The sequence below is a fragment of the Calypte anna genome, chromosome 1 (assembly GCF_003957555.1).
Source record: "Calypte anna isolate BGI_N300 chromosome 1, bCalAnn1_v1.p, whole genome shotgun sequence".
In the NCBI taxonomy this organism is placed as follows: Eukaryota; Metazoa; Chordata; class Aves; order Apodiformes; family Trochilidae; genus Calypte; species Calypte anna.
The window spans coordinates 24,269,899-24,294,400 of NC_044244.1; the positions used below are offsets into that span (position 1 = coordinate 24,269,899).

A 24,502-nucleotide genomic window follows, 5' to 3' on the forward strand; every position below is an offset into this window, starting at 1 on the left:
GCATAGAATTGGTTTGGTTTTTTACATAGCAGAAGGTGACTCTTTTGTGTAGTAGACTTCACATGGGTGTACTGAATTTCTTGATATTACCCCCCTTTGAAAGAAGAGTTGAAGAGTTATCTGAGAAGTTCCTGATTGTGTGGATAATTAATTTTGGTTTTCTTCTCTACATCAAAGTGTGAATGTCTTGAGCTAAACCACCTTGCACGTGAAAATATGATGAGTGAGGATGTAGGAGAACAGGGCTGGATAACTGGCAATGTCATAGCATAGGGTTCTGTCATCCCATTAATTTTTATGTTAATCCCATGTGATGCTGATCACATCCTTTGTATTTTTCCTGTCATGAAAATAACTGAAGATAGCTGTGTATTTCTACCTCTGTGCTGTAGAACTTGCACAGATGCTTTTTTTAATTTTAAAACAATTAATGTAAAGGGAGTTCAGAAGCACCAAGATACAAGAACCTTGCCGTCTGAAATGAAGCCTAAAACTATGGAACCTGAAACTAAAGTATCACCTATTGCAGCCCAACCATGTTACTACAGCTTTATGTTCCATTCTTCTAACAAGTTCTGCTTCAAGGAGGTAGGTGACTCTCTACCTTCCTTTAGCAGATAGTGCCTGGAAAATGTATTTTGCAGCTCAACAGTACACTAGAGTTATATTCTTCCAATACTGCTTGATGTAGAGGGTTTCCCACCTCATGACTTAAAACTCCAGAAAGCCAGAAAAGGGGCAAATAGCTTTTCTTCTGTTGCTGTGGACATATGGTTGCCATTTCATTTCTCAGTTCCAAGGTTAATGTATAGCACTGACGTGGTGCAGCCAGAACATGCTTGCTGGTTACCTGAAGCAGCGTTCAGTTTGCGGATCAGTAGACTAAAATCTTACTGTCTTGTAGCATCCTTTCCTTGCTTTGGGATCTCAGTAAGAAAATATTGAGACTAAACTCATATAACTCAGTAAGGTTCAATTCCCCTCTTGCTGGTGCATTTTTTTCTAAAGCGATACACTGGTCAGTTAATAAACATACATCCAATTATATGACTTCACAGCTTACACTTCTCAGGATCACCAACCTGAAATACTGAATTATCTATAGATATCTCCCTATTGAAAGGAGACCGGTATCTAGATGGAATACATCTTTTCTTTCTCTCTTCCCTCTTCTAAAATTTTCCAGGAAGATAAACTTTGCCCTGATTGACATCCCAAACATAGGAATGTGTGTTTATTGGGTGTTACGAATTCTGCCTCACAGAATTCACAGTCAGGCAGGTACTTGGGACATTTGAAGGTGATGCAGCTAGCTGTCACTGTATCACCTGGTTTTATTGTGCCACAAGGTTTCCAGGGTAGGAGGCTCCAAAAGGTTGCTTCTAGGGCTGTTCCATTCAGGTTGCTCTCTTGTGATTGTGTTTTGCCCCATTTTTTTGACAGGATGAAGTGAGCCTATAGTAACCTCTTGTATCTTTATGTAGGTCATGTATGAAGTTTTGAGTGGCCCTGAAAACTGAAAATACTTTTTTTTTTCTTTTTTTTTTCTTGCCGTAATACAGAAGCTGGGAGACCTAAAGGAAAAAACAAACAAATACAAACATTTCCATGACAACAGTGAAGATTTTATTGCTTTTTACTTAGGTGCTGCAAAACTAGAAGCAAACACAGGCAGAACAGGCATCATGCCTTATTAATAAATTGATTACATACCTCTTAAGATTTTTATTTATTTATTTACTGACTATCACTTGAGTATCAAATTCAATATGGGCAAATGTCATGAGGAAAACTGTGCTATATAAAAGGTGTTTTGAGAAGGTCATCTGCAGGCCAGTTTGATGAAACACTGATGTCTGCACATTGTTTCAGTGTGGTTAAAGATTTCATCAAGTCTTTTTCTGGATGGTTATCACTAAGCCTTCCATGGACACTTTTAGGTTGCAGTAAGATTTACAAATAGCTCTGATTTCGCTTAAGCTCTAGCGAGAAACAGCAGATTTAAAGTTTGCTGTTGCGTTTACAGCAGTTCTTTGCAGGGTTAGGAAAAGCTTTGTTTTCCCTAAGGCTGCAGTCTCCCTCTTGTGGACCTACGTGTAAGTGGACCTTGCTTTCTAAGAGGGTGAGTGCCCATGCAGAATGTGCCCAAGACATGAAACAGTACCACCTCATACATCGTTGTGCAAATTTATGAAACTATGAAAACTATTTTATGAATTAAAACTCGAGCATTAAAGTGGAATGCTTGAGGTATAATTGCATATTCATGTTGGTGAACCTTTTAAATGCCATGTTTATTTGGTTTTACTTAAAATCAGTGGCTTTAATGTAATTGTTGCCTCGATTTCAGATGCCGTGTCTGCAGAACTGTACAACTGTAACCACTGCATGTTGTTGTTCACTGGAGAAATGACTGTTCTATAGCCTCTGAACTTCTGGACTTTTGTTCAGTGTTTTTTCTTTAAAAAAGCAAAAGGTAGTTGTGAGGTAGCAGTGTGCAAGTTTAAGGAAAAAAAAAAAGTTGACTGGAGAAGAAATTAAAACGAAGACAGACATGAATGGACTGTTGGATGTTATTTGCCGTCAGGTGTAAATACTTCAAAGGTGATGCAGCATGGAAAGTCTGACAAAGGCTACCAGCCTCTGAGTAGAAAGAAGTATGGGAGTGAGTACCCATTCTGGGCAAGCAAGTTTGATTGTTGTTGCTACAGGTTCATAGAATCATAGAATAATTTAGGCTGGAAGGGACCTATAAAGGTCACCTAGTCCAGCCACCATGCAGTAAGATGGGGCACCCTCAGGGACACCTTACATTATGAGGTTGTAATCAATTTATGCTCATTCTTTAAAATATGGATATCTGTAGACATCTGTGTATGTCATATATAGATACCTGTATATCACTGTCTCATCAGTTGTTAAGTTGCAGGGGCAGATTGTGGTGTATTTTTCTCTATTTTTGTAGTAATCTTCATAGGATTACAGTGTAGTTCAGGCCAGAATGAATCTCAGGACTTCTCCAGTTCAGCTTCTTCCTTAAAGCCACCTCTGCTGTGACAATGGGCTAGGTGCCATCTAGTCTTGAAACCCACTGAAGATGGAAACTACAAATTTCTGAGTGACCAGTTCTCCTGACTGATTGTGTCCCATGATAAAAATGTCTCCTTATAGTATCCAGAACCTCTGGTTTTGGCAGTGTTGATGGAATAAATTGAGTTAGACTGATCCACGTCTTATAATTCCATTAACAAGATCATTTTTCTTGCTATGTCTTCAAGGCCACATTACCTGTCTTTGATTATCTCCAAATAAGTGGCTTTTTTTCTCCCATCATAACTCTTGCAGATTTGCAGTATGTCTGGATTTTTTTTTTCAGTGCGCTCCTGACTATATTTGAATGCGATAAAATATCCTTTTGTGAATGAGCAATAAAAAGGTAAGATGAGCAAAACCTTAGCTCTAGCAATTCCAGAAGGGACTGGAAAGTCTGCACTTTAAGAAAGCTACTTGGTCCCTCTAGTGGTCAGTATTGAACCTCTTGTTAATAAATGCACTATTCAAAAGAGCGATCCTCCGCTCAGGTATATCCAAACGAGGTGGAATAAACCTATGACAACAGTGTTTTGACACAGAACTGCACATTAAAAGCAAGTGGTACTTGCTTTTAAATTAAAACACATTAAAAGCATGGTACTTTTTTTAAGAAAAAATAGTGCATTTTAAGGTATAATACATCTTAATTGAACATCAGTAATGAAATACTTTAGTTTAAATATGATTGCTTTGTAGTGACCAAACTCCACATCTTGGCCATCCAAGACTGCTTTTTTTTTTTTTTTTTTTTTCAAATTCTGCAGTCTTACTTCACCAAAGAATGAGTGTTAGGCTTTTTGGTGGTACTTTTTTTCTTTCAGAAGTATTCAGAGCAATTCAAAATAGCTTCAAGAATCTTAATAGAAGCAGAAGATCAATATTCTGTTTTCATCAAGGGTCTAGGATATATAAAAAAGAAACAGATTAATGGGAAAGGTGATGTCTGTAAGTACTCTCCTTCACCAGTTGTAAGAGATAGTAAAATATGTAGAGAAAACACATACACTTCTGGGAACATAAAAAATGTATTTAGGGGCAGAAGTATTGATTCTCAGTTTTAGTATTTGAAAAGTTAAGATTTTCAGTATGGTATTTGTATGTAATCCTCTAAAGACTCTTCTTGGTGTGAATCAGGTGTGATTGTTGATAATAGGTGTGCCCCTTGCACTATTGCACTGCACCTGTGCACACTGGCAAGAATTGTGTGACCTGTGATTCTTTTGCTTAGGTTGTTTTTACCAGAGAGGGTTTTGCAGGTATTTACAATAGTTGTTCTTAATATTATTCATCTTAAAGACTCAGTTGTGGTTTACAGCTTGCCCCCCACAAAACTGGGTGTTTATTTTCAGAGCATTGGATTTGAATGAAACTGTACATAGAATTAATCACTTAAGCTGTGACTTCTAAAAATAATTTTTGAATTAAAAAATGAAGCTCTCTAGCCACTTCTTAAACTGATGGGGCAAAAATACTGATTTGCTGATATTCTCCCTTTTTGCTAAGGTGAAAACTGTCATCTGCAGGTATGCCTATTCCCTTCTCATTAAGCCTTCTCTGTGCTAAATGAGAGGCCTTCTGCTGGTTCTGTGGTAGCAGCAGGAGAGGATGGTCTTTAAAAATTGATTTTGTGTAGTTCAGAACCAAAACAGAAATGCATTAGTCAGCAAGCTGCTGTGTTTAATAGATGGTACGTGTTAAGGTTATTTGTGTTTTAATGCACTACATGAATTTGAAGGTGACAAATGAATACATTCTTTTTCAACTTTTTCTCCTAGAAGTATTATAAGTGTATGTTCTAATCTCCTGGGAGAGAGCTGTCTAATTTCCTACAAGTTTCCTTCTTGTGAAGAACAGCAATTAACTTATTGACTTAATTTTAATCTGGAAATAAATGCCAACTCTTAAAATAATTAAAAATTGCTATCTGGAAATAAATGAGTACTATGAAATCTGTATGTCCTCTGAAGCTAACCCTTGTGCTGAAGTGTGAGTATGGTGTCTTGGGACTTTCATCCTTTGTTTAATTCTCCTGTAGAACAGAGAATCTTTACAGAATTAAGTTCTTGACTAGATAATACAGTTGGATTTTGATATCTTGAAATAACTTTTCATCCCTTTTTCTTCAGGAAACAAATGACTCCACTGATGTATGCAGCTAGAAAAGGCTATCCTCAGGTTGTTTCTCTTCTTGTTGCTCATGGATCACACATAAATGCTCAAGATGAAAATGGATATACAGTAAGTGACTTATTTCTATGTTTTGAAATTGATGATAAAAATTCTTAAAAGCAGGAACTTAGAAATCTGTTTCTAAGTACAGCTTCCTCAGAAACACTCCTTGCTACAGTCTTCTGCTTCAGCACCACTTTCAAGTTGTTTTGCAATACTTATCTGTCTCCAGATTCTGACATGGAAGAACTTGTGATGATTACATTATTGATTGAACCTGTGTTCTTTTTTGTTCCATGTGTAAATTTGGTAAAACAAGGTTGTTCTTTACAGGCATTAATGTGGGCGGCACAGCAAGGACATAAAAATGTGATTTTGAAGTTGCTTGAATTGGGAGCTGATAAAAATCTACAGACTAGGGATGAAAAAACTGCAGCAGACCTAGCAAAAATCAACAGACATTCAGAGGTATTTAATTTTGTTTTAGCTGGAAATGCAGATTCTGTATTTTGCCTCAAATCTGTTCATTAACTGTCTAATTTTCTTGTGTTACTTTCATATCTAAATTATACTATCTAGTTGAATACTTCTGCTAGATAGTCCATTTTCTGTTTTATCTCAGCTTTTCACAAGTCTTTAAATGATATGATGTTTTGGGAACTTTTTTTTTCCAGACTAATTTGTTTCAGATTCAGAATAGAGAGCAGGGGACTTTTTTTGTTATTGATGTTGATATAAGTAGAAAAGTAATGTTTTGTGCTTTTCCTGATTGCTAAAATGCATGAGAGAATGTGGATATCAAACTAATTTGCAGTGTATAGGTTATGGTTGAATTTGAAGGTGAGAAGACTAAAGCTAAAAAGGAAGGGAGTTGGTAGTGGCCACTTTCAAAATTCATTCTTGGTAGGGAAGAAGGTATAAAATACTATAAATCAGTTATTGCATCACTGGAAGAGCAGCCACAAATTACCAATATAAGAGAGATCTGATTAAGTCAATATGTATTCTCCTTAAAAAAAAGAATATCTGTTTACTGATATTACCAAGTGTTGCACAGTAGATCAATCATGCAGATTTCTGCATATTTGCTTTAAGTTGCTCTTACCAATGATGTGGCTCTTTGCAGTGGCTGTTCAGAAATGTGTGTGAATTATAATTCACTTTACAGCTTCTATTTCTTTTTTTTTCTCTTTCTTTTATTTTCTTCCTGACAGACTTCAGGGCTAGGCAGGAGCAAAAATGATAACTATGCACAAAGCTGTCAGTATAGGCTAGCAAGATCAGTGTCTAAGGCTCAGGGATCTGTTAGCTCAAGTTACTGAAAGGGGCTACAGATGCTTTTTGCCTTTGATAAATGACTTGTTTAGCAGGCTGCGGTCATATAATCTTATAAAGTGACTTTTTCTGACATGGAGAGAGTACACTTGAGAGGTAGGTCTTACCTCTTGACCTGTGAAGCACTAACTTTAACACAGTTACTGCAAAGTCTTGCAGATGGCATTGAGATATTAATGGTCATGAGCTTTTTCCAGCTTGGAGGTCTGCTTTTCAGGCTCTTGACAGACCTGTGGGTTGTCACATAGACTGTCTTCAGAAACTACCTGGAAGGGGAGATATTTTTCTTACAAACTGTACTGGGTTTGGCTAGGATGAAGTAATTTTTCTCCCTAACATCTTGTATGGTGTTGTGTTTTAGATTTGTAACCAAAACAGTGTTGGTAATGCACTGGTATTTTAGCAATAGCTGAGCAGTGCTTGTGTAGCATCAACGCCTTCTCTGTTTCTCACTCTGCCCCCCACAACCAGAAAGAGGGCTGGAGATGAGCCTTATATACTCATATATGTTTATGTATATGAAACTGTCTACACACCTGAATTTCTGGAAAGTGGTTTCACCATTACTTTAGGGTTATTGAGGTTATACTTGTTTACTGTTTACTTGTTTTACTGTTTACTAGTAACTCAGGGGAAGTTCAGTTTCTGGGAATCTATCACTGATGCACAGAGATGTCTTGCAGAAGACTTGTTTCTTCAACCAGTTGACAGATTCCCTATCTCTCAGTTACAGTTAAATTAAATTGTTGGTTGTAAATTGCTGAATGTTGAGTCTGTATTTGCACTGGAAATGGAGGCATTAAAATAGTCAGATGCCTCATGCTCTTCAGACTACTTACTCTCTTGAGTATGTACAACTTCTGTCTACAAAGCATAAAAGTTCATATTTTGGTGCATTGCTGCCTCTAGTGGCAGATGCTAATGTTTGTAGACTTCATATATACTGTTTTGCTCTGGGTCAGTTCATTATTGTGCTGGAATTTGGTTTATTCAGAAATGCTCTTGATAAACTCTGTGGGCTTAGTCTGAACTCCTTACTGTAGTTATATGCTTTAGAAAAGAAGCAGTGCTGGATGGTTCATGTTTCCTCTAGGTAGCAATTTAGGGCAGAACTCTTTGTAGTCTTAGTCCTGTGTATTTCTTTATGCATTTTGAGTTTGAATAATACTTAATTCATTTTGACTCTTCCAGATTTATAGTTTACTCTCTTTAGCTGCAAATCACTTGGAAGGGAGATGCCAGGAAGCAATGAAGCAAGAGGCTATCTACCAATTTCTGACAGCTGTCCCTGACCACGTAGCTGGGTAAATACAGTCATAGTGTAATTTTAACTTATAAACTCCTAAGAGATTGCATTTGTTCATATCAGTGGTTAAGTTGTACTGATATATATTGTGTATTGTTTGGAGCACTACCAAGAGTCTGCCGTCAGTATTTTAATGTGCTATTAATTCTTCAAGAGTGCAGAGTTCCTTTGTATTATAAACAAAGACCAATTTTTAGATCTTTCCTTCTTTGTGCTTAGTCTAAAGTATAGTAGAGCCAGGGTCCAATGTCACTTCAATTAATTTCAGCTCTGCTATTATACTCCCCTGTTGAATAATCCTTGTAGTGTGGTTGTCTTCATGTGATGTTACCAACAGGAAGAGCTATGCCCTTTTCTACTTTGCTGCATATACACAAGGTTCAAAATTAAATAGGAACACCAGGTAAATTCTAGAACATTTTGTATAGGATGTCCCAAACCCTGAAGCCGTCCTGTGACTTAAATCCACCCCTGCTTCAGCAACTTCAGAGATCTCTGGTATGTCCCAGTACATGTTGGCTAAGAAGTCCTCAACAAAGTATTTACCTGCCTTCTTGAGCTTGAGCTGCATCAACTTCCAGTTACCATAGTGGGTTCTGGTTGGTCAGAACACTTTTTCTTTTATGTCCCTGCTGAGGCAGGTCACTCTGAATTTGAAATTTTTGCATCATTTTGTTGATGGCAGTTCAGTAGGTAGTTCACACTGAGTTAGTCCAAGTCTAAGACAAAGTACCTCAGTTCAGATAAAGTCTCACAAGGTTTTGTTGCTAGATGAGTGTTTATGTCCATCAGATGTTTATTTTCTGGTGCTTCAACCACAGTCATCTTAGAGATACTTCTTGCAGCAGAGAGGTAAAGGCTTTGCATAGTAAAATCAGTCATGAGCTATGCTGTTCTTTGAAGTAGACTGGCCTTCTAATATGCTTCACAAAGACTCATGATCTTCGAGAAGGTCTTTCCCTGAACACTTCAGTGTTAGATATAATCTCTCTCTCTCTCTATTTTAATATGTTTAGGTTATTCAGGAAGTTTTCCAGGCTTCTTCTGGTGTAAGGAAATAAACTAACACTATGCAACAGATATCCAAATGGATTTAGGGCTATTCAAACCTTACCATGGCAAGGGGACATTCTACCAGTGCTAGAGCAATCTTGATAAGATTTTAAAATAAGACACATAATACTTTGTGATAGCCAGATGTCTAGCTCTGCAAATGTCATTCTATCTTAAGCAATTCTTGAGCTTGCAGAGTTTCACAATGTTTCAGTGGTCTTTTTCTGAACTCTGCTGGTTTTCTCTGCATCAGATGAGCAACTGATTTGTTATATAAACATACATAGACATTTCTATCAACCTCATGAATTTTTCTGTTAACAATAGCTAGTTCTGATGTTTTAAATATTTGAGCATTTCTGGTAATTAGGAGGACTCTTGGTTTCAGGAAACAACCCTGGGAATAGAGAAGATTTCTGGCTGTTAAACGCCTCTTCTTACAAATATAGCTTATCCATTTCCACACACACACATACCCACCCCCTTGTGAGTTGCTTTTTTAAAATCTAGTGGTAATCTAGAGGTTCACTGATACCTGTGTTTCCTCTGTCATAGATCCTGGACTTGGTATCTCCTTTTTGCCATTTGCTGCATAATTTTCATCACAGGCATTGCCAGTTGTCTTTTCAAGTCCCTATTTTCTCTGTTGTTCCTAAAGCTTTATCTGGTACTGGGTATCAGTTATGTCTCACCATGAAGGCTCAATGAGCAGAAATTAACAGCCTTGCTGTTGATATCCCTTTGTCATCCTTAGGTCATGAACATAGCTTCAGTGGTTGCTGTCTGCCGTCTTAATGAGAGAGAGTCCAGAACCCTGGACCAAACAAGGATATGGAAATACCTGTCACGAATTCGCTTTCTTCGATTCCTGGATTAAGTCCTTTCCTGGTCCAGGGCCTTTTGAGTTAATGCCTGCATGCTGAATAGCCCTTTCTTTGATCTTGAGAAAAATGTCCTCTCTTTGCAGAACCAAAAGTCTTCACTTGCCCAAGGACTCCTAAAACCTTTGCTAACTGGGTGCTTTGAGTGCCTGAGTACCACTTTGGCATTCATGCTTTCTCTTGCCAGTTGAAGGGCATTAGCTGTACAAACAATGTCTGGGTGTATCTGTGAATTGGTTACTTTAAAGGCTAGTGGTTGCTGTCGGTTTGCTAAGGGGTGAGAAACTGTGCACAGGATAACACAATCCTCCACATCATGGTAGGGATGATGGCTTTAAACTCTATTAAAATTATTTTAAACTCATTTTATAAAATTTTTGCCTGCTGACAGAAGAAGTGCTCACAGATGTTACTGACATGTTACAATGTGGAAGTTGCATGAACTCCTCCATATGTGACTTAAGGTGGCTATCCTCATAAAGGGATAAGTATACTTAAATACCAGAAATCCTGGAATGCAAGATTCTGAGTGTGCAAACTTAAAATATTATGTGTTCAGAATAGTTTTCAGAGAGCTTTGTTTGAGTTTGCATTTTAGTTGGTTTCTTTTTTTGGTTTTTTTTTGTTTTGTTTTGTGGTTGGGTTTTTTTTTTGAGGGGGACAGCAGTGTTTTCTTGGTTTTTTTTTTTTTTTTTTTTAGTTTTGTTTTACAAATTTTAATAGAAGATCTTTGAATCTTCAGTGTTAAAAGGGAGCAAACCTTGACTTCAGGGCCTACAATAAGATGGAGCAAGCTTTCTCTCTTACTAGGGTTTTGGCAAAGAATTCACTGTAGCTATTACAGTACTTCTTTCTGCATTTCATATGTTTTAATTCTTTTCACTACAGTTATTCATAGAATTGTTGAAAGCAGTTTAGATTTTTTTTTTCTCTGAAGTCTTTATATCTTTTGGTAGGGTGGGGAATCGAAATTTATATTTTACATTTGTTTATATATGTTAAATTCTGAACCTACAGTAGATTATACTGCTTCCTCATTCTACCTTTATAATAGTAGTCTTCTGACAACAAATTTCTTATCAGACTAATTTCCACTATCTTTAGTTATAGACATTCCTGTTTCCTTGATAACCCTTTTTTGTTTATATGGAACAGGAAGGGTAATAGTTGAGAACTGAATCTAATCTATATGAATGTTGCTTGATAAGCCTACGAAGTTATCTTCCTTAACTACACTCCACTTTAAAAGTTTTCAGGCATTTGCAACTCAACTTTGAAGTTCAGTTGGAAAAATTTGCTACTTAGGATGACATTTACTTATGAAAATAATTCCCTTTTAGGCTCAATTCAACTTACTACACAGAAAAGCCATTTATAAAATGTTGATAGATTAAATTATGCCCTGTGGTGCTTATGAGATACTACTGTCATCAGTAGACATGTACAGCTTTTCTGTATTTTGTTCTAGATAACCTTTTGTAATTACCACTGTAATCAACTTGAATCTCATTGATTATATTTGCAGTTCCAATTCAACTTTTGATGACATGGAAGTGTTTTTACATGGTATTGGTCTAGAACACATAATGGGATTATTGAAGGTAAGTTTGTGGTTTATCTGCTATCCATAAAACAATCCATGAAAGCAAAATGCACCTTACAACATTAAAAAATGTTCATCTTAATTCAACTAAATTTCCTAAACTAATATTATTTCATTAAACAAATTCATACAAAGTATGTTAAGCAAGCTAAACTGTAATGGACTGGATTGAATTGCTCAATTGTAATTATGTTCATTGGTCACAATGTATTAGTTTTAAACTAAAGAAATCTCATTACTTTGGTAATGGTGTTGTGTAACTGTTTCTGAAAACTGAAGTAATTGAACTTTTCAAAATCATTGAAAAAATCAAGTGAAAACGGTGTTTTGTTCTGAATTTTTTTGATGGCAGAAAACTCATTTGTTTTATACAGGAAAGAAACACTACTTTAAGACAACTTCTGATCATGCAAAAAGATGAGTTAATAGAGGTCAGTTACTGCTTTCTAACTTAATTTAGTTTTATCCTAAAAAATTCTTAACTGTTTTTAATGTATTATTTTTTCTTTATAAATATTTCTTCTTTTAAGAATTCTGTTTATATATGTTACCAGAATCTTATGCAACTTCTTGAATTTTAATTAGGGGATATAGCCAGACCTTTTCTAAAGTGTGTAATCTCACAGATAAGCCTTGAATTCTTGTGAGGTGACTTCTTAAATCTTTTCTGCCTATAATTAATTATGATGTAGAAGTTCCTAATATTTCTTTCCTGCAGTGGTTTGGGAGTTAGGGTGAGCAAGAAATAGTTCTGGTTTAAATTTTAGTTGTTACTGGTTTTAGTATTTCAATAGGTTGTCCTTGAAAGGAAATCAGTGCTAGCTAGGATTAGCAGTAGATAATCTGAAACAACTGCTTTAAATGTGATTCTCATTTGTGAGGTGGTAGTTCCAGTTGGAAAAAGAGAGAGCTTTCTTACATTGTGGAATGTCATATCCCACATAGCCTTCACAGATGTGTAAAACTTACCAAAAAAAAAGAGAAGAGGACAAGTTTGGTTTCTTACACTTTACTGCCACTAAGAAGGTTGGTATTTTGATGGTAAATACTAAAGGCCATAGGATTCTTTTGAGCACCCTGTACCTGGTCTGGGATACCAAAGATGCCTCATTAAAAGAGCTGCTAAAAGCCTGCTCCCTGCTACTGATGCTAACCATGACCTCAGTGTCAGCTTTTCCCCCTCCTACTCCGATACCAAAGAGGCATGTGTTCTAGCAGCTGGAAGCAATGTTTGCACACAGATGTTTAATAATCCTTCAGAGTCGGTGTCACAAGGATGTTTTGCACAAGTTTTCTCTTGTAGAGTTTGTGTTTTGATGAAGCTCAGAGTTTTGTGATCTCAAAGGGTGCATGTATAGGGAGCTTTGTCAATAAAGAGATACTTAAGAGGTCACTTAGATGTTAATATTGTAAAGCAAGTTGGTGTGTTCTGGTATTACTGTATTTCTGAAGCCTCAGGATCATGCCCCTTTGACAGCATCACTTTGTGGGATTTATATGAATCCTAGAGCCCCCTTTAACGGGAATTTTTCTCATAAAGGAGATTTTATTGACTTGCTGCTCATCACTTTGAGCTGCTGTCTTCTTTTGGTAGGAAGGAAGCTCATACTGATTGCCTAGTTTGATTTTGTAATCATTGCTTGCTTTATGCAGGAGACATTTGGGGAATGGGAGAAAACTGTGGGCTTGAATGGCTAGGCCATCACTGAAGAGGTATAATTTCACTCATTCTGATAACTTGTGCTTCAGTGCTCTAATGTCTTAGAGGCTCCTCATTATTATGAAGAGGGCTTTTTTGGACAATCTGAAATAAATACCTGGATCAGCTGCTCTTGCAAGTGAAGATAATATTTATAGAAACAGTTTGCCTCTTAGCTCTGCAAAAGCAGGAATCAGTTCCTGAGAAATAAATCGTGATTTGTGTATGAATGTAAATCAATTAGTGAGTCTTTGACTGAGAATTTAAAAAATTATATAACACTCTGGGTTTATTAACACTTCATAAGTTATCCTGAATTCTTGGTGCAGGCTAGTTTTAGATCTCTACTAACAGTTTCTCCCCACACTGCTGATAGAACAAATCTAATCTGTTTCCTCGTAACTCCAGAGCTGAAAGTTTTCTGTGTGATGGCAGATCTTCAACTAACAGCCAGCTCTTTTAAAGCGCCTGGATCTTATTACTACAAAGATTAATGATGACCTCTGATGGATGCCTCTTAGCCAAGCTGCTTTGTATCCAGAGAACTAGGGAGAAATCCTGTCACTAACATGATATGCCTTGCTCCATCAAACAATATCAGAAAGATATTTTCTCTGTAAATATCTTTATCTGTATTCTACAACAGAGCCTAAACAATTACTCTTTCAAGCTGAAATCCTTACATTCCTTAAGCTTATAAACTGTTCCATATTGAAACAAGTCTGTTCAGTATACTGGGATGTGTCTATTCAACATTTTCAGGTTTTTGTCTGCTTCTGTGCTTGCAACACTTGGATCTTTTTTGGTCTTTTTTTTCTTTGAGCATTTGTCTCAGAAGGTAAAGACAGAAGTCACTTCACTTCTGTATGCATTTGGGACTGCAAAGATTACTTTCTTATGTGTTTATTAGTTTAGAATAGGAGAAATTGGCATCCTGTGCTGGATTTGAGAAGACAATGGAAAATTAACACATCCAAATTTAAAATGTATCCTAGGAGTTTAGCTTCATCATTAGAGAGTTATCTCTTTGTGTGTTCCAGGACTCTCCTTCCTCTGCTCCCTCTCCCTAAAAAAATCATTTAATATTTGATGGAAATTTTTCAGGTTATTAAAAATAGCGACTGCTTGGGCAAGATGGCAAGGATGTGAGAGCTAATTGCAAAATTTTTCTGGTTTCATCTAAAAAATATGTCACCTTTCTTGTGTAGAAGCAGCCTGTTATTCACATCTTCTTTACTTTCTGTCTAAAAGGTGACAGGAAAGTCATGTTGATACTGAAATGTTTGGGGTATGCATTTTCAGGGGTTGGGCTTTTGTTTTGGGGGTTTTAAATTTTTTTTATTTATTTAAGTAAAAAATAAAATAGATGTTTTTAGAGTTGATATACCTAACATCAAAAGCTAGACTGTGCATAGTCCTTTTATAGATATAAGCTAGCTCTACTTCAATACTTGTACATTCTTACACATAGGGTCACTCCACAGTATTATTTGCATTATTTGGATGAGAGAGTGCCATTGAACCAACACCAACATAAAAACTTGCTTGTTCATATGGAAACGGGCTTCCTGCACTGTGCTTGTTCCATGCATCCATCAGTGTATGAATAGTCATGTTCTGAGTGACCCATGTGCTTAGCAGGGACAGTGTAGAAAGGGAGAAGTGTCTGCTTTGGGAAGTAGCTTGGATGGATCTATCTACTTCTGGTCTCCACATTCTGCACACAGTATCTCTGCATTGTGAATTATTGTGGTGGTAGAGGCTTTATCTACAATTACTGCATGTTTTACCTCCTAAACCATAACTTTAAGATGTAATGGTGCTCAGTCACTGATCCATTTACAGAAGGATTAAGTTATGTTTTATTTATAGGGAAATAAAGTACATCATCTTCCTAATACTCGCTGGGCAGCTAAGGTATACCCTGATTTCCTTGTTCCAGTGATGAGAAGATGGAGTTGAAAGCAAACTTCATCTTTGCAATAGTTCCTGCTTTTTAAGCAAGAAAGTTTTAATATTCAATAATTATTGCCATTCTGTCCTTGGAAGTGCTGATTTCGTTTGTCAGTTATAAGCATAGATCAGCTTATTTCTGTATCATTAAAAAACTGCTGTAATGGTTTGTAAGTATTAAGAAAGCATGAGTTCACACCAGATAGGGCTTCATAAGGCAAACCCAAGTACTAATAAATTGAGCAAACTTCCAGTTTGACAAAAGTAAAGCAACCTATTTCTAGGAAAGCTAGATCTTTAATAAAGTTGCTAGTGATATTTACCTAAGAGACTTGAGTACAATTTGTACAGGTCCCCATGGCAACACATTGGGAACTCCAAAGTTCTTGACACCTGTAGTTAAACTCACAATCTTTTGGGGGATTTTTACCTGCTATCTGTGATTTCTGAACACTAGTTGTTGAGGACTGTTTTATGGAGTCATGATGAGCACTGGCTGTCAGAAATTAGTCACACACAGAGTGATCGTTTCTTTAGGTACTTCATCTTCCCAGGAATTGCTGCTTGGCACCATTAGAGAAAGTTAGGCATCCTGGTATTTTGATCTGATGTGTGTTTTCAGTTATTCTTTTAGAATTCTTTCTTCAATAATCACAGAAATGTGGGAGACTGCAAACAGTAACATCTAATAGATTTCTGAGGCTGCAGCAGGGACCTTCATGTCTCTGGAACATCAGTGAGAGCCCTGCGTGTTCTTGCTTTGGAGGCTGTGGGATCCTTGTGGTCTCAAATACCAGAGTGGTCAACTCCTGCTGAGTCCAGGTGCTCAGCTGGAGAGTGAGGAACAAAGTCATACTTGGAGCTGGAATTACACAGTTTTTCACTGGTGTGGAGAGGCATCCTTAGGGTTGCTAACATCAAAAGTCCTGTGCTGCACATGTCAGACAAGTAAGGAAAAGTACTGCAAAATGCCAGAATAAGCACTTTCTAACAAATGAACTATTCTTCTAGAACACTTAAATAAAGAAAAATAAAACTCAACCTAAGTTTTAAAAATTAATTAAGTTTTAATCTGAGATGGTGGGTGGATAACGCAGTTGACAATGTTTTCTGTCCCAGGAACCACTTGGAGAATCTAAATTACATAGTATATGTCTTCTGAAGACATCTGTGCTTTTCTTCAGAAAGACACAAACCAAGCCAAACCAACATAAAAGACAAAAAGCGTTCAACATTCAGTTCTCTGTTGTTGTTTGCAGCATTAGCCAAGAGTATAGAGGGTGAACTGGTTTGAGCCTAGGGACTGCATAAAGTGATGTTGCATGGTACTTAGGCTTGATCTGAACCCAAATTCTGTGTAAACTGTAGTCTGAGTTTAAGTATGATGCCTTCAGACACATAAAAAACTGCTTTTATGGGCTATTTCATGGTAGAAACATCCAGATGAATGTCTTCTTAACATATGTTATTTTCTATACATATTAGTTTCTGATAATATGAATTTTTGGAGGTAATGTGAACCAACTATATTTCTTGGTAGACATGCTATTTTTACATGAGATTCTATAAGAAAATAAGGTTTTAGAAAGAGGTATCATCTCTTATACCAGTTTCTCTAACTGAAAAAAATACCAAAAGGCTTGTAGAAGCCTTTCTAAAAATATGTCCTCTTTCTGTGAAATTCTCCATTTGGTGCTATTTTTATAGTTTCCATTCTTTCTTTCTGAGTTAATGCTGTACCCTCATCATGATGATTGGTTGTTTTGCAGTAAAAGATAACTCAGATGACTCTAAAACAACTGAGCATAACATCCTACCAACAAAAGGATACATAAAAAAATTGGATTACTTTTTTTTAATAAACTTCAAACAGATTTTCTGAGTATCCTGTGCAATATCAGGTTGGCTCCTCATCTGCTCTTGTAATTTTGTTTTGCATCATTGAATGATTGTGTGGTATTTTATTTTGCCTTTGGCAGTTAGGTGCATTGTAGTTGGTTGCAATAACTTAGAAGCAACTGCTTTTGATTCTTACTAATAGAAGCTCACACAATAAATGGTACAATACAGTTATTTTTGATAAGCATTAAAAGTAATATTTGGAATTATTTTTATAATTTAGATTGGTATTACAAATCCTGGAGATCAACAGAAACTCCTAGATGCTATTAGTGAGATACAAGTGGAAGAAATAAGAATTGGAGACCTCCCTGAAGTGGTGAAGATGGAATTGAGGTATTAATGGTATATCTAAGGAAATGGAAGTGAAATATGAACTATTTAAGGTGACTGGATTGGTTTTAGTAGCTCAGAGTTAAAATTCTCTCATGCCTTAACCCATGCATAACATTCATTTGAGTATACCAGTTATTAGATTACAAGGGCAGGTCATAGCTGTGTTTTATACAAAGAAAGCTGGAAGTATAGACTCCTATTGTAGGCATCTGTTTGTGGGTTACATTGCCATTATACATCATTACTTTGGCCATCCTTTTGAGTGGTGAATTATTTCTTTGTACTTCAGAGTTTCAAGGTCTTGCTGTGCAGGTTTTTCCCTACCTTGTGTTCATATCATAAACTCTGCCTTCTTGGGCTCTAGTATTAACTAGTTCTTTAACTTCTCTGAGAAGCTTCAATGAGCAGATTTTATTTCTCTGTGGCACTGGGGCCTTGCCTTCCTTTCTTCTCTGTACTTCAAGAGTGTCATGGAGTGTCAAAACTCTGTATGATGTGCTCTCTATAATTCTCCTTTGTGTCTGTAGATTAAGCAGGCTAAAATTTGTTTGATTGTAATGTACAATACAAAAATATGTGGGAGAGTGAGACGCATATAGTTTCTGCAGAGGGCTTTAATTTTCAACTGATAACTTAATTACTTGCACATGTCTATCTTAAATTATAAATGTGACTTACATATAAATTGAGGATTTTTTTCCTTGCTTTTCTTTTCCACTGGAAGCTGTTTCAACTGTTTTCTCAAATAGCTCAATTTTTTACTGTTATAAATTAAAATCCTTAAGATATTTTCCTTGTCATAGTTTATATAGGTCTATAAGGAAACTGGATTTTAGGACAGCTTTATTCCTTCAAACTTCCATTCCAACTTGATATTTTCCCCTTTATTGGTTCTTTCTTATGCTATTAAGCATCAGCTCTGCAATACCTCTCATACTACCAATAAGACCACGTCTTGTGCAGTCCTCTGAATGTGAGGCCTGAGCTGAGAGGAACATCCCTCAGCAGCCTTATTATCCCCTCAGCACTGGTATAGCACTTCCCACATCCACCACAAAAAGAAGAATGAAGGGTATAGTAAGTGCAAAGGTGTCTTAAGATTTCTTAAATCTCTTCTCTGTTTTGTTGTGTAGAGAGCCTTTTTCCAGAAGAGAGACCTACCCTTGAATTGATGTTCTGTGCTTGTATCTTTCCTCTTCTTGCTTTCCAGAACTGAAGAATTGCTCCTGAAAACAGGATTAGTTTGATTCTTTAATTTGCAAAAGTTTTAGAAATGGATTTGGGCAGAAAATTGTGGCTCACCTTTCAAAGGTTTTAGTCAGTTGAACTGTATTTGTTTAACTTAGAGAAGGCTGATTTGGAGACAGTGCTCCTTCCTTCTACTGTAGCAGCATCATAGATACACTGGTTGCTCCTGATGCTGGTACCCTGTCTGTATCTGTATCCATTACTACGTTTTGCAAAAGAGGCTTTCCAGCCTGCTTGAGTTATCTTTTGCAGCATTATGCCAAGTTTGAGCTGTGGGATGTGGGAGGACATGCAAGGCATTTGGGAAAGCTTTCAAAAGACTGAGATGGGCTGGGAGAGCAGAGTGTTTGTCCTAACACAAGGCCTTGATGCTGCTTTTAATCTGAGATTCCTCCATCTGAACACGTACCTATGTACTTGCCAGCAGAGAATCCAGGTGCAAACTGGTACATGTGCTGTAAGACTGAAGAACTGAAGCACCAGCACACGGGAGGGTACAAACCAGTATAATATTGATACACTATAAATACTCAGACAGCATCTGAGCTGTTCCTGTTAAAACAGAAGCTTTGCTGCTGAGCTGGGGTAGTAAGTCTGGCATCTGGATGTCTTGCTGTCCAAGCCACACACCTTTAGAAAACAACGCTGACCCTTCAGTAAGGGACAATGTGCTGCAGTTCAAGAGGACTTCACCCAGTTTATGCTTCATACATTTTTCTGCTGGAAAAGTGTGCTATCTTCAGATTGCTATGCAGTAATGTTTAGTATAAACATTCAAGCAGAAAGTTAAAAAATTAGAACAGAGGAAATAAGTGGAGGAATACGAAAAGTTAACAGTTCACTGCATATATGGCAAAATAGAATAAAAGAGCCACATGGTGTCCGGTACTGTCTCGCACACTTGTGACATGGTGTTTTAGATCATATATAGCTCTGAAAACTAGAAAATGATTGATTGATTAAAGATTGAATCACAAAATATGACAACATTTCAGTCACAGCAAGCACTGCATAGTTTTCTAGAAAATGGCTTGACATGTATTCTAGGAATCTGACCTTGAGACCAAAATCATAGGCTATGTTTACATGCTATTATATAAAGTTTTTACTTCCCACTTGTTCAAAGTCATTCTGTGAGAAGGAAAATCAGTCATTGAGTCATAGAAAAACTAACATAGTAGAAAATGTTGAACTGATTGATTATAAACTCAGAGTGTCTAGCACTGTTTAGCCACTGGTGTTTTGACAGCCATTAATGCTTTTTAAAAGTGATTATTTTTTGAAAAAGGTTATTTCCATTTGCAAACGTAAGAACATGTCACTGCAAGAGATAAAATCAGAAGAAAAATGTTTAAGAACTATTATTGCTATAATGAAGTATGTTTTTAATTTCCTTTTTTTTGCCTCCCCACTGCATGCCCGTGACATATTTTTGCTGAGAATCTTTCCAGAATTCCTAAAAATAATTTCCTTTGTGACAAAACAGAGAAGGTGCCATAACCCATCCTAGCTAACTAGAATGTTATCTTTCAAAGTAGAAGGAAATTTTCATAAGGATGGTTTGACTGTAGTAATGGTAGAGAAACTGTCAGACTATCTCCAGATGTGATTAATTTTGTTTAGTGTTTGGGTTTTTTTCCCTTAAATATTCAATGCAGTTACATAGTTTGGAAATACATTAAAAATTATTTTATAAAACAAGCCAATAGCATTTCTTACTTCCCCATCTTCATAAAAACCATGAACAGGCATGGTTTTTAACCTCCAACATCCCTACTGATGCTTCTATATGTTTCTGGTTTAAGTGTTAAAGTCCTAGTAGTTCAGTAGCGTAGCACATCACATGTGCTGAGCAGTGGTGGAAACTTTGCTCATTAACAATCTTGTGTCAAAGTTGGAGAAACACACTCTGGGCTAAATTTAGTCTCTGTTTAGATACTTGCACCACACTGGCATGTATAGTTTAGCTGTCTGGCAAATTTTATATATAACTTTTTGCCATCAGAAACAGCAGCAGGTAGGGTGATGTTGAGTATGTTGCATTTAGATTTAGTAGTAGACTGCCTAGGGAAAAGAGGGATGTTGAAGTTTGAATTAATTTATTCAGATCCTTCTGTAAATAGAGTAGTAAGTCGTCCAACAGGAGCTTTCAGTTGTCTCTTGTTTTAGTACTGATTATTACTCATACTGAATGGCCTATAGCTAGTGGTAACTTTTCTATTGGAGGTACAGGTACTTCTCTTGAGTTTCAGGGTTTGAGAGCTCACTCTGTGAAAACAAGTGGATCTTCTTCCTTGCACCTCTTTCCTCTTCCTGGTCAATGGAAACAACTTTCTGGCCAGAACTATGACTTGTTACTAGCACTCTCTGAGGCTTACTACAATAAAATAAATTAACTCTGGTGTCATATGGAAGCTCTAGAAACTCAGCATTGATGTTAGTCTGTTAATTTTTTCTTCTCTTTGACAACACTGAACTAATTTTCAGAGTTGTCTTCCTGCTTCTATTGGACCACTTGGAATAATCCAGTAGTACTCAGCCTCTGGATGTGGATATACATTTCTGCAAGCCTAAAATATCTGACATTACCTACTTTTAAGAAAATTTATTCTTTCTTCCACTGTGCTGGAGACTAAGTGACACTATTGTAGTCATTTCAGTCCCAGCTACGAAGTACAAACCATTTGTGGTTTTTCCCCCCACATCTTCCTCAAAAATGTAAGTTGCAAGGTTGGAATAATGGTAAGTCAGTATAAAATTTGACTAAAAATTTTCTGGCATTGCAAGACTGTGATCTTTATGCACATACACACAGGAAAACAGTTTTGCAGTGGTGCACAGTGTATTACAAAATCATTGATACACAATAGGTAATGAAATGTTGTCATTGATAATACAGGATTGATGAGAGTTAGGAACAGAAATGAGGATTAGTAAAGTGTTTCTGAACAGCCTTTGGGTGAGGCTTTTTAAGCTTTCAAGTGTGTCTTACTAGATGAATATGCCAGATAATTTAAAGATTTTAGTTTCCAAAAAGAAGGGAGAGAGGGAAACTTGTAGGATGTTAAATGTAGCATTTAGCTGCCCTTTGCTAAAATGACGCTTTTTTCTTTTTTTTTTTTTTCTTTATGTAATGAAAATGCATGTCTAATTCATTCACAAAGCTCTGTTGGAAATGCATAAATAATATTTAAATTGCGAAAAGTTACAGTCTTTACACAAATAACAGAATATTGTTCTATTTTTGTAGTGGAGATGAGTTCCTCAAGTTTCTTTGGAAGTTGAATAAAGAGTGTAATAGGCTGACTGTTCCTCTGCAGATTGTGAATAAGCATTTCCATGAAAATTCTCACAAGGTATTAAGCCAAAGAAAGAAAAATTGCTTTAGAATGTATTATTCTTTGTAAAATTAAAAATATGAATACTCCTCATCTATCTAGCTTATTGTGTAGTTATATAGAGCTGTCCAATGTTCTCTCTCTGAAGGACACTTTTTTAAAATAATGTATTTCAAAGAGTGAAGCTACCCACTTAAAGAAGATGTATCTGTTTCTTCGTGTTTCTGCTGATAGGGGAGTTAAGTGACAAAAGGTTCCCAGAAAGGCTGTTAGTGGTAGATCATGTTGTGTATAAATCGTACAATATAAACCCAGTACAAACACAGTTACGAACTTCTGACATTGTGTTTTATGACATGTTAACTAAAGAATATTAAATTGCAATCCACAGTAATTTTGGCAAATAACTGTATGCTATTAACAGCTGGTACTGCAGTGGGCACCGACTGAAAGGTTTATTGAAGTCTGTAAAGACTTGGGTTGCAGCGTTGAAAATCTAGGCATGGAAGTTGCCAGACTGAAGGACCTGATAGAGAAGGTGAGTATGCTCGGGTGAGGCTGTAAACACTGTCTGCAACCTGAAATGTGACATCCATTAGTGAAATGCTTTGCATCTTGCTCTGGCACAAGTTCTTTAGCTTGGACATTGCATCTACCTCTCCCTCTTCCACATTTTCATAGACACATGAGACAGTATGGACAGTCTCCAGAGGAAGACACAGCCAAACTTTTTCTTTCTACCACTGTGGCATGAAGGCCGCTCTGAATACATACTTTTCTTAATCTTTTGTTTGGAATAATTGATTCACAAGGAAGATACTAAAGTTTTATGGATTGAATGAGAGGCATCTAGATAACTGCAGAGTGACAAAAGAAGAGGGTGGGAGAGGTCAAGGCCAGATGTTAGCACCACATCAGTCATTCTCAAACCAACACAATGACATGCTCTTGTCAGATGGGGTCATTTTAAGTAACAGCCTAGTAAAAGGAATGGCTGCTGGGATAGAGTAAATGGAGCATCAGTGTCAGAAAGGAATCTGTTGCTGAACAAAGCCATGTGGAACTCAGACCTTGAGTATAATGCTACTAATGCAATTTCCTGTAGCTTTAAGTAAATTTAATGTATTATAACAGCCTTCCCCCAATAAATCACTTAACATGAAATATATTTAAGAATTAGATGGAGGTTATGGCAATGAACTTTTTAGCTATTTGTGTTTCTTGTTTTGCATATGCAGAAATCACTTCTGTGTATATATTTGCCTCGTGTATAAGGGCTGGGGAGAGATCTGGTTTAGTTGCCACTTGGCTTTGCTCTCATCTATATTAAGGTTTTATAGCTGTCAAGATGGGGCATGGTGGCTCAGCACCCAGTGTTAAACAGAGATGTTAAACATTACCCTTCTAATTATTAAAAAAATGCAATTTCAGTTCTATTAAAATACAGTAGCATTTTATTAATTTCAGTGGTGAAAATTTTAATCCACTTAATTTATGGTAGGGCACTCTTTGAATAGAGATGAAAGGTTCCAATTTAAGCGAAATGGTTAAACCTCTTCAACAGTTTGTATCAATTCCCTTAAAATTTTCAGTACTGTCTACTAAGCTTAGTTGTCACAAGTCTTTGCCAGCAGTACATTATGTCTATAGCATATAATATTTGAAAGTAAAGGAGATGGTATTCCAAGTTTTATAAACTAAGGCAGAGAATCAGAAACTCTGCTGGACTTCATGAGAAGGTTCCATTCAACTTCAAGGTGGATTTGAGCATTTGTAAGGTGCTTTCCTTTTAGTTTCAAGGAAGTCCAAACTATTACATATTTAACTTGATGTTTTAATGATGAGTTATTTTAGAGATTAATTAGCAGAAATTCTGGTTAAAATATTTATTAGAGCTCCTGTTTTTTGCTGTTAGATTGCTGTAGCAGTGTATTTTACTCCAGAGGAATTAAGTTTTTAAAGATTGTTTTTCTAATACATACTACAGAATGATTAAGTATCAGATAAGATAAAATTTTGCATGTTACTGAATTTAAGTAGAGCACAGACAGAAAGAAATAATATCAATCCTATATGCATTCAGAATCTTAGGAGTGGGTACTTAATCACATACTTGAAGCTCTCACACTAATATTTTTTTTCCTTTGTTGCACTTTTTACATGAACTTAACATCTGCCTCAGCATGAAGAGAAGTATGACCCTACCCGAGTGAGACTTTCAGAGAAAGCCCCCACCTTGGAAAAACGATTAGTAAAAATGGGAACTGTAACATTGCTTGGATTTGTTTTTTATTTCTTTATAACTAAGCTAGTGGTAAAGAAAACCTGACTTGAAGTTCAATGCTGTGAATACTTTCTGAAAACTTGGTCATATGATGCTTCTGTTCATTATATGCAGCAGAGCTGAAGTAATGTGAAAATGTGTGTAGTTTCCATCAAATATGTAGTATTTGCATGCAGTAAGTACTTTGATCTAGAAATAAAGTTATTGCAAATTAAAACTGCTACTAAAGTGTGCTTTAGGGGTTTATTTTGAAAATCATTTTTTATATAGACTGTAGATCTAAAATCTTGGCTTCTTTTCTTTTT

At 36.4% G+C, this 24,502-nt stretch overlaps 1 protein-coding gene across 1 annotated transcript in view; it reads left to right on the forward strand.

Annotated features, from left to right (window-relative positions):
* The window catches only part of ASZ1 (ankyrin repeat, SAM and basic leucine zipper domain containing 1), a 38,028-nt gene extending 13,786 nt beyond the window's left edge, over positions 1–24,242 (forward strand). The window contains exons 5-13 of the mRNA XM_008500580.2: positions 5,220–5,331; positions 5,596–5,730; positions 7,789–7,901; positions 11,363–11,438; positions 11,815–11,871; positions 17,215–17,327; positions 21,826–21,931; positions 22,338–22,451; positions 24,096–24,242. Of these exons, the coding sequence (XP_008498802.2) occupies positions 5,220–5,331; positions 5,596–5,730; positions 7,789–7,901; positions 11,363–11,438; positions 11,815–11,871; positions 17,215–17,327; positions 21,826–21,931; positions 22,338–22,451; positions 24,096–24,242 (973 nt within the window). The remainder of the gene's footprint in view (positions 1–5,219; positions 5,332–5,595; positions 5,731–7,788; positions 7,902–11,362; positions 11,439–11,814; positions 11,872–17,214; positions 17,328–21,825; positions 21,932–22,337; positions 22,452–24,095) is intronic.
* The last annotated feature ends 260 nt before the right edge of the window (positions 24,243–24,502 follow it).